Below are 10,596 nucleotides of genomic sequence, written 5' to 3'. Positions count from 1 at the left end.
GAGTCATAATCTTAGGAAAATAAAGTAATAGTTTTATGAGATCAACACACAAAAAAAATATTGAAGTGATACTTTGGTATTAGTTTTACAGATAATACTTAATACTTTCTAGAAATACTTAATCTTTTAACACATTGGCATTGCGATTATAAGCAGCAAGACTTTAAATCAATCGTGTTAACAATAGGACTTGATAACTTTAAGTTTTTTCTACACCGGTGTTTTTGAGCCATGGTAGGTAAAAAAAAATAAAAAAATGTAATAGTAGTATTATATATATTTCACTCTGGTGGAAATGTTGAAAAATGTTGAAATTAATCTTAGAAATGTTTTTTCTTCTAATTTTCTATTTTAAATTTTTAATTTTGGATCTCAGATATTTCTATGATTTTTCTAGAAAGTTTTTGAGGTTATTCTCAAAATTTCTGAGTTTTTGGTGGAATGTACCTCTTTTCTAACTTTAGTGGCCTTAACGCACTGTTGTATTTTTTCCTCATTAAAACAATATTTTCTCTTAGTTTGGAGATGTTTTTTTCTGGTAAAATTGCATATTTGTGTAATATTTTGATAATATTCATGTTATATAATATTCATCTCTGTAGTCTGGCCCTAACACTTCGTCATACAATTGATTCATATCAAAGCCACCTCCATCCATCCATCCATCCATTTTCTAAACACCCTTTGTCCCTAATGGGGTCAGGAGGGTTGCTGGTGCCAATCCCCAGCTAACGTTCCGGGTGAGAGGCGGGGTTCACCCTGGACAGGTCGCTAGTCTGTTGCAGGGCAACACAGAAAACATACAGGACACACAACCATTCACACACACACTCACACCTAGGGAGAATTTAGAGAGACCAATTAGTCATGTTTTTGGACTGTGGAAGGAAGCCGGAGAACCCGGAGAGAACCCAGGCATGCACAGGGAGAACATGCAAACTCCATGCAGAAAGACCCCGGGCCAGGAATCGAACCCAGGACCTTCTTGCTGCAAGGCAACAGCTCTACCAACTGCACCACTGTGCAGCCCTATCAAAGCCACCTTTTGAAATTATTTTTTCTAATTTGTAATTTCCTTTTTTTTTCTTTTTTGTTTTAGATAAGAAAGCAATCAGAATAAAATTAATTAACATCAGATCTAGTACAAAAAAAAATTTACTTTATTTTCAAGCTCTATAGCCCAGCCCTACTGAAGGTTTATGAGAGAAATTTACACTCATTTACCTTCAGTCAACTCTATATTCTGTTTTTTATACCTAATGTAAGCCTTTTGGACTCTGATAGCTGCTATGGCTTCACACATTTGAAGCAAGGTTGTTAAGGTCAAGCTCTTCTAAAAGAAAACTGTGAAATTGTGGTGCCTGGACCTTTTATGTAATAAATAAAAAATAACATTGAACATGGCTCATGAGATGTTTTTGCTGTTTTCAAACATGACTAGATGATGGGAGATTATTTCAATTAATAAATTTCATCAGCGCCTCTTGATTTTAACCATTAAACCCTAAGGAAACAATGATCAGGTTGAAAAATATGTCCCCTTGTTCTCTGCTTTGTTGAAAACAGAAGGTCTGACCATATATTTTTAGGATAGCTACATCTCTGTCGTTTCTAACAAACCAAATCGTGAGAAGATCATGTAAAATTGTTTATTTTAGTTGGACATAAAGCTATAAACAGTTTATGGTGAGTGAACTACATAGCTCACCAAACCTGCCATTTTATAGTAACATAAATAAGTCATAATTCATAATTACGTCTCTACAACTAATTATACAAGATCTGTTGAAAATATATGAAGTCAGCAATGTGTAGCAATTTAAACATTTTTATTGTCATTGAAGGGAACACAATTTCTGGTTGCACATATTAAAGCATAGTTATTTCTTGTGATTAATGTTACACAGAATCTTGAATATTTTCTTATTGTACATTTATCTGGGTCTTTTACAAAGTTAAATGATTAATGAATGTTTGTGAGATTTTACCAGATTTAGTGAGTTAATATTACGTGATGAAATGAAATGCTTTAATTTCCAAAGCTCCTGTTAGTCAGGAGATGGTTTATAACGCTCGCACCGGTCTCCAGTCAGATAGGGGTCACAGGTCAGCGTGTATGTGAACTCAAGGCGTCCGCTTTTTATTGAGCACTTGACATGATGAGTGCCCGGGGTCGGGTTCCACCTGCAGTCTCCGAGAAACTGGTCATAGAACAAGTCTTTATCCCAAACTTCAACCCTCAGGACGTTGTTTGTGTCCACCTTCATGAGAAAATTGAAATGGAGGATTTTTCAGATGCATATTTTCCAGTTCAAAGTTTAAACTTTTTAACATGATATAGAAAATAAAACACATTTCAAAAGTTGATAAATGCAGTGTAATCTTAGTTGAAACACAACAGCACAATATAGGAAATACATCAGCTGGGCTGTGTCTGTTTACACAATATATGTGTAAAGTGGGTTTTACGCTATATTGTAAATATTATCAGATTATTTTCAAATAATCAGAAAATATTATCAGACTATTTCTTTTCAGATTATTTTCTGATTTTACTATAATTTCTACTCGACCATAAACACAGTGAAATGTGCATCGTCTAATCAAGTAAAACCAAAATTTTTTTTTCATGCAAGTGCTGACCCAGCACACCAAAACATAAAGAATCTAGAGCGTGACTTGGATCTAGAAATAGAGTTCATTGTCCTTTCCCCACGTTTGCCTACACAATATGCTGTTTGTCTTCGTTACATACAATGTATACTTTGATTTGTCTTATTTGATTACATTTATTTATTTCAAACAAGTTTTTAAAAACAAAAATAAGCAATCAGTAGGACAGAGAAAACAATTGGACAAAAAGTTTTTACTTTGACATTAAAGGTTCGTTTTGGACATTTGTTGTTTGGACAGCCACATATTTATGCTTATGATTTAATTGTAAAAGCAATAAGAGAGGGTTAGCACTTCCTGACTCAACAACAAGATGAGCAGAGCAGTGAATCTGGGAGCAACATGTCCAGAGACAACCAGGTTGGTTGTAAGAAAACCGAAACAAGAAGGAGTCAGGCCTAAAGGGAGGAGTTCTTTTCTTGTTATTGTGGCTGCTGTCTCATGCAAACAACAAGTTGAAGGACAAATTAGTTCATGATCAATAATTTATTTGCAATTTAAACTACAACTTATTTCTGATATTTGATATTAAATTATATTTGACCCAATATGAAATGTTTGGTAAATAGTTTTGGTGGCACCAAAGAATGGATCAGCTTTCTTTTAAAATCAATGCATAAAACTCAATTCTCCTCACTTCTGCTAATTTAGTTTTTATTTTTGCCAATATAAATGCTGGTATTAACTCTATAAATTCTTCTGCATCAGCAGAGTGAATGGATGAGTTTCTCTGTTGTTCAGATTTTTTTAAGTAAGCCTATGATGATAACGTTTACTGACCTTGCCAAAATCAAAATTCTCGTTGAACTTCGGATTGTTGGATTTGATCATGTGGGTGCTTTGTTTTGTGGAACCGTACCATATGTGAACAAAGCTGTGAACAAAAAAAGAGCTATATGAAAGGTGTGCAAATCAGGTTTCATTAGGTCATAGTATTCTATTCTTGCATCAACCCACCACTCAGTCCTCCCAGAAAAATCTCCAGTGATGTTGTAGCCTTGAATAATGTTCACTGATAGAGTTCCCCTTGAGGCGTGCAGAGGGCAGCAGTTAGAGGACAAATTAGGAGTGGTGGTCTCACAGTGTGGCTCTCTGGATGATTTCTTCACAGCATTGTCCAGCAAATAGTGCTCAATGGCAGCTTTCATCCCTGCCTTTTGAAGCTTGCCTGGCACAAGCTGATAGAGAGGTCGAAGGGAGAACGAAACAACATCTGGAGTATTTACCAGGCTCAGTAGCCATTTTGTGTAGCTCATGGAATCATTTTTGGAAATTGAAAACTCCCCCAACCAACCATCTCCTCCAGACACCTCTGTGTAGTGTTGGTGGAGACCAGTACTGAAATTAGTGGAGGAGTCCAGGTTTTGTAGGACATTTTTGCAAGAGTTAAGAGCACTAGCGAGTTGCTTCTTTCCCAAGCCAACAGCAACACCCGTAGATAAACAGGAGTGAACCTGGGGGAAAGAACAGCAAAGAGATTTTTTTTTAAAAGTTGCATTACTCCAGACCTTTGCATAAAGAGACAGACACAAACAGACAAGAATACAAAAAAGGAAGAAGGAAACAAAAAATAACTCTTAAAAATACTTAAAATAGATTGTTAGAAGTGGTGAACTTCATTTGGTATTAATATAAGAAACGCCACTGCAATTTAATATGTGACTGTACACAGTGCCACCTACTGGCCAACTGGTATAAGTTCAGAAAAACAATATGTAAACACGTGACCTGAATCAAGAATGTTATATTTTGAGACGTGGCACACTGTTTCCTCCTCATGACACACTTACAATTAAAAATATTTGATTTGATTTGATTTATTTCTTTGAAAAAGGTTTTTAAACAAAAAATAAGCAATCAGTTAGATAGAAAACGTATGTATATATAACCAAGAACAATACAATGAGTTTACCACTACATTTCTGTTTGAAAAGGAGTAGGGAGAAGTCATGAACACTTATTTAATTCCTTGCCTCAATTTAAACAAACCTATTACTTACCAGCTCAATAATTATCAAATTGTCATTAAAGCATGTAATATTCTTGTGCCTGTACAATATAGTGTGCTAAAGCGTCAACAAATAAATTGTATTACATAGACAAAATGGTTACAAACTAACTCATAGCAAGACAAGAAAAACTATGGATCCACAATAATAATTTGCTCTAAGACCACATCAGGACAGGTTGGCCAACCTTGTCCAATGTCCCGTATTAGTGACTGGCTCGCCAGTAACTTCCTGGTTCTAAACACCAGTAAGACAGTACGACTATGATTACACTAAGTTACCAAAAAATATTTTTTGGTAATTGTCTATGTTTTTTTTAACTGAACTGGGACTATTTTGCACCATTGAATCCAAAAATGACAATGAAAAGAATTGTTCTAACAGAGTGCATTATTTAAATGATACAAACTTGGATTTCTGTAAACTGAGTAATAAACACTGATGAGGGTAAGTACATGTAAACTAAAAATTAAGTCTTCATTGTGCAAAACTTGGGGCATAAACTTCCGTTTCTTTGAACGCCTCGTATGCTCAGCAGCAGGGATATTTCTCTTCAGAGTCCAACAGTAAACAGCCATCATGACTGCATCCCTTAATATGTAGCTTAGTTTAGAAAGTTGATCTGGTTGGTCAAAACCAGTGTGATTTTTAGATCCAATACATCAAAATTACCCTAAAACAACTGAATAACCCCAGACAATTTTTTGTGATTGCTCCCAGGTACTTGCATCAAAAATCATCCAGACTATTGCATCTTTCTGCCCACTAGACATCAAAGTTAAAAAACAAAGTTAAAAAATCTACGTGTCACTTCTGGTTCATCAGTAGGCGTTAGAATTATGGAAGTAAAATACATGGTTGTGTAAAAATTGGTTGTGTTGTGCATTTTGTTACCTCACTTGAGCTTAACCCATTCAAGGAGGACAAACAGCTTCGTGAAGATGTCAGTCGTTTTAGTTGCCCTCCAAGAATAACCTGAAACAAGTTTTCATTTCTTTAAAACGCTTCCCTGTAGAAAAATGTCTATAACTGATTCAAAGTGTATGTGTAAATGTTCTCACCAGTCTGAAGTAGTGTGTGCCAAAGGTGTTTATGAGATCTCCATACTCATGTGCAGTGGAGGAGTTGTAGTGACTTGGCAGGTTTTCTGACTGCCTTTTGAAATCTATGCTTAATTCAGGTGTGCTTGATACACGAAAACTATACACCAAAACAAAATTAGACAATTATTTTTATAACCACGACTGGTCAGAACTCAGTGAAAAAAGTCAAATGTCCATCCTACCGATAATGGCTGCAGGTGATGCTGTGTGTGCTGAAAGTGTAGCGGTCCTCTTTGCTCCTTCGTGAAGCGAACTTGTAGGCATTGGAGCGTGTTCCTCCCACATCTGTCTTGCCAGATTCCAGAACTTGTTGAACATCCAACCCAAACTGATGAAATATAGACAAAACATGTAGTTTATAAGGTGTTAAATAAGAACCCATATTTTTTTAGCACTATGCTAATCACTTACTTCAGTTCTAACTGAATGCAAAGTAAAAACATAATAAAATTCTTGGAATAGCACATTTTAACTGAAATGAAATGGTGAAAGAAAGAAATCAGCCAGCAAGGTTTCTATCAGGGTTGTGTTATCAAAACTCAGGGCTGCATTGAAAATATTCTGAAATGTTCAGCTTTGAGTTGTTTCTTACCGACCAATCGTTGGTGTCGTGGGATGCGTAAGTCTGAATCAGAGAACTGTTGGACATTTTAAAGGAAGTAATCATTATAAAACATCTATACAGTTCATTGTTCATATATTTAATTAGGTAGTTAAGCTTTCTAGCTTAGTGAAATTGTTGATTTAACTATTGTTATTTTAATACCATAGACTTATTAGGTAGGTATTCATAAATTACTTTTTAAAAATAACAACCTCTAAACAGGTATTAAACACACTTTTCATTAAACCCGCATTTCTCCATCCATACATTTTCTTCCACTCTATCTGGGGTCGGGTCACGGGGGTAGCAACTTAAGAAGGGATGCCCAGATTTCCCTCTCCCCAGCCACTTCTTCCAGCTCTTCCTGGGGTATCCCTATCTGTAAGGGAGAGCCCAGACACCCTACAGAAAAAACCCATTTCAGCTGCTTGTGTCCGTGATCTCGTTCTTTCGGTAATGACCCAAAGAATGTAGATCTACCTCTAAATCGAGAGCTTTGCTTTTTGACTCTTGAATGTCAGCTCTCTTTTCACCTCGACGGACCGGTACAGCGCCCGCTTCACAGCAGATACCACGCCAATCCACCTGTCTATCTCCCATTCTCTTCTTCCCTCATTCATGAACAAGATCTAGAGATACTTGAACTCCTACACTTGGGGAAGGACACCCCCCAGACCAAGAGAAGGCACGCTACCCTTTTCCAGCTCAAGACCATGGCCTCGGATTTGGAGGCACTGATCCTCATCCCAGTCGCTTCACACTCAGCTGTGAACTACTCTGTTTGTAACCTTAACTGTGATCTTAACTGAGAATAAAGGTGAATTTTATTTATTTGTTAAAGAATTATACATTTATTTTAGGTAACCTATGAAGTCAACTAGTTGCACTTGAATATATTTCTAAGAATCAGAATCAAATTATCAGTATAAATGCACACCATACTCTTCATATTTTAATTTCACTTCAGAATTATCCACTATGTGTTGGTCTAACACATAAAGGTCCAATAAACATACACGGTTGATTGGAACATGTAATCGAAACATGTAAAAGAAATCCAGTCTTTGTTAGTTTAATTATGTGCTTCAATGTTAACAGTGTTCACAATGAGGTTTAAATACCTGGCAGAGGTGTGATGACTGCTGGAGATTTCAGCAGTGCATCGATTGATGGCACGCCAGTCCACAACAGAAGATGGAAGCTTAAAATGGAGAAAACTTGCATTATTGTTAATCCCTCTAGTCAGATGTGCAGCTGTTTATTTATGCATTTTAATTACTTTTTGGTGGGCATGTTTATGAAGAGGGTTGGAGCAGAGAGTACAGCTGTCACTGGGGTTCAGGTAAGTCTTCACATCAATCACATAAGCTCCTTTTCTTTGCAGTCTGACTATATCATAACCTTCCCCCACCAGGTTGTAGCCCGGTACAAAAGGAGCAGCATCACACTCACTTTTGGTCCCGATCCGACAGGACAGAACAGAGGAGTGAACAAGGAAGACTATTAGGAGAAGAAGAGCTGAAATTGAACATGGCAGCATACCTGTAGTCAAAAGCAAAAAGACGGAGAAAAGAAATTAAATTGTTTTTCACATAGTGCATTGCATTTTCCTTATTTTCATGACTTATTTATATAACATCGTATAAGAAAGTTATATGCTATCACATGCAAAAATAAAAAAATAACTGAACAGAGACAAGCCATTAAGACCATTACTAATTCTATTCAATTCATATAGTACTGTGTTAGCAGCATATCCTGAATTTATTTTAATTTATGCATAAGATTCTTAAAATGAATGGCACTATAAGCAGATATGACATTTGAATAAGTGTTTCAGTAATCTAATATCAGACTTTTGAGTTGGAACGTATTTGTTGATGGTAAAACATTAGTAAACAGTTCTAGATAACACAAAAAGTTTCAGCCAGTAGATATTTGTGAAGAAAACAATGAAGTTCATTCATTAATCTGATTTGATTCCCATTTTAATATTCTATATATTTATTTCATCTTCTTTATCATGCCAGCAGATAAAGAAATTATTCACAGAATAATTCAGCTGTAGAGTTGGACTATTTAGTAAATACATTTTGAGACTCAATTAGAAATAAACATGTCAGTGATCATTCCTTGTTGTGTGAAGAGTTTCTTCAATCCCTCATGAGAGACTGAGCTTGGCTTTATTAATTTATTGTGAAGTTGCTACAACATTTTTGGTTTCCAGAATTCTGATTCCCAGCAATGAACAAAACACAAATTCAGCTTTATATATTTACAAATCTTTGATTTCAACAAACAGCCACACAGCTCCACCACATTACAGTAAGTGAAATTATAAATTCTAGGGGTGCACTGATTTATTGCCCAACTGATTTATCTGCCAATTTCCCTAATTTTGGGAATTTTTTTTACATATTTTTACATGTGACGCCGATCTTATCCACCGATTTTATCTACCGTTGCAAAGGTATTTAAACCAGCTGTTTTCTTCTTCTGCTCTGCTGCAGAGGACCGGCCCACCAGATCATGTCTAAGTGTTTGTAGTTAACAATACTCACCTCACTGTTGGCAACTCCTCAATGTTCTTGCAATATTTAGCAAGATTTCAGACAAAAAATTGAAATGAGCAAGATTTTTAATATATCTGTATTCGGGGATCAGCCAGAAACCAGTAATCAGTGCACCCCTAATAAATTCACAAGAAAATTATCTTCTAAAAAAAAAAAAAAACAATTATAACTAAATCAACACACAATATTTTTAATTGCTGTAGTGTATTCTACACAAAGATACTCTTTTTCCCCAGTTAATTTTATTTTCCTTTTGCATATTAAAAAATCTTACCTGTTCCAAAGCAGACTGAAAAGAAGTTGAAACAAGCAACGTCTAAGTGAGCTGAGCTGAGAACTGGTTTATAAAGCAGCAGACCTGGAGAGATAAAGATTCATACAGAAGATTGTGTAAAGGTCAATTGAATGTAGTTACTTTGTTTCTTGTTACTGTCGTGAAAGTTTGAGGTTTTTAATTTTTCCAGTGTTCTGTACAATGTATCTGCGTTAACAGAACAAACAGTTCTACCGGAACCTTTTGGTCCGGTAGAACAAACTGTTCTACATGTAGAACAAACAGTTCTACCAGAACTCTAATGAAGGGAAAGTTTAACAATAAGGCAAAACAACTCAAAAAGCAACTCAAATTTATCTTATAAGGGAACAAGGGAACAAGGGAACGGCAAAAGAAATTTATTGAAGTATTTCAATTCTTTGTCTGTTTTATGAGTTCCACACAATCAGATTCCTTCAGTTTCAGCTACTAGATTTGCCCCATTTACCTAAGACAGTATTTTGTTCTCATATAATTACTATATTTGGTGCTTATTCATGTCTAACTAAACGTATACACACTGTCAATATAAACATAAATCTGTTCTCATAACCTGACAGCATAAAATTTCACAGATCTCAATGGATTATTATCCTTATTAGATTACACTATAATATTAACCAGCCTCTTAAACTAACTCAGAGTATGAACATTAACTGATTTATTTTTAAGTGCTGCCATAAAAAGGATATATGGATGAGGATTGCCTGGAAGAGTTAAGGTTGTTTTCTGAGTGTCTATACTCTGGTGGAGCAGATCTTGAGGACTTTAAGGGTCCGGTGATACAACTGGTCATAAGTGAATATTCTCCTGTGCTGCCTCCTCCTTCCTACTCGTTCTCCAGGTGCTCCTTCATCTCTTTGACAATCATTAGATTCCTCAGCATCTGAATCAACCTCCTCTTCCTGAGGATGTATCTCCTCTACTCTTTCCTCCAAGACCTAATTTGGCCCAGTTAGATCTTCAGGTCCAACTCAGCCTCTGATTTTAGAGTTTAATTAGCTGGTCTTGCAGCAGTCCATACATAGTAGTCATAGATAGGGCAACTGTGGCTCTGTGGTAGAGTAGTTGTCTTGCGATTGGATGGTTGTAGGTTCAATTCCAGCTTCCTCCTGCCACATGTCAATGTGCCTCTGGGCAAGGCACTTAACCCCAAATTGCCTACCGATCTGCGTATCGGTGTATAAATGTGTTTGTGAGTGCGACAGGGTGAATGTGACTAGTGTAAAGCGCTTTGAGTGGTCAAAATGACTCGAAAAGCGCTATATAAGTTCAGTCCATTTACCATTTAGTCTCAGGGTGGAACTCCATGTGCGACAAT

The 10,596-nt window shown here is 36.1% G+C and overlaps 1 protein-coding gene across 1 annotated transcript; it reads right to left on the bottom strand.

The window, feature by feature from the left end:
- Positions 1 to 1,812: 1,812 nt before the first annotated feature.
- On the bottom strand, positions 1,813 to 9,297 carry LOC122829825 (perforin-1-like). Its single transcript, XM_044114687.1, has 10 exons — positions 9,237 to 9,297; positions 7,669 to 7,931; positions 7,511 to 7,590; positions 6,378 to 6,423; positions 5,968 to 6,113; positions 5,744 to 5,882; positions 5,577 to 5,657; positions 3,631 to 4,127; positions 3,454 to 3,547; positions 1,813 to 2,261 (listed from the first exon to the last, which is right to left on the bottom strand). Exons 2-10 carry the CDS (start codon positions 7,927 to 7,929, stop codon positions 2,049 to 2,051), a joined length of 1,557 nt encoding a protein of 518 aa, XP_043970622.1. The 5' UTR covers positions 7,930 to 7,931; positions 9,237 to 9,297; the 3' UTR covers positions 1,813 to 2,048.
- Between the last annotated feature and the right edge of the window lie 1,299 nt (positions 9,298 to 10,596).

Source organism: Gambusia affinis, linkage group LG04 (assembly GCF_019740435.1).
Source record: "Gambusia affinis linkage group LG04, SWU_Gaff_1.0, whole genome shotgun sequence".
NCBI lineage: Eukaryota > Metazoa > Chordata > Actinopteri > Cyprinodontiformes > Poeciliidae > Gambusia > Gambusia affinis.
This window is presented reverse-complemented; position numbering and strand designations above follow the sequence as displayed.

What these genes read in the sequence shown, in the direction of transcription:
- LOC122829825 (XM_044114687.1), bottom strand. Translation starts at nt 7,929, where the DNA reads ATGCTGCCATGTTCAATTTCAGCTCTTCTTCTCCTAATAGTCTTCCTT. An exon ending in ATAAACATGCCCACCAAAAA is followed by an intron (nt 7,591 to 7,668) that starts GTAATTAAAATG and finishes CTCCATTTTAAG; the next exon opens with CTTCCATCTTCTGTTGTGGA. An exon ending in ACGACACCAACGATTGGTCG is followed by an intron (nt 6,114 to 6,377) that starts GTAAGAAACAAC and finishes ATATTTCATCAG; the next exon opens with TTTGGGTTGGATGTTCAACA.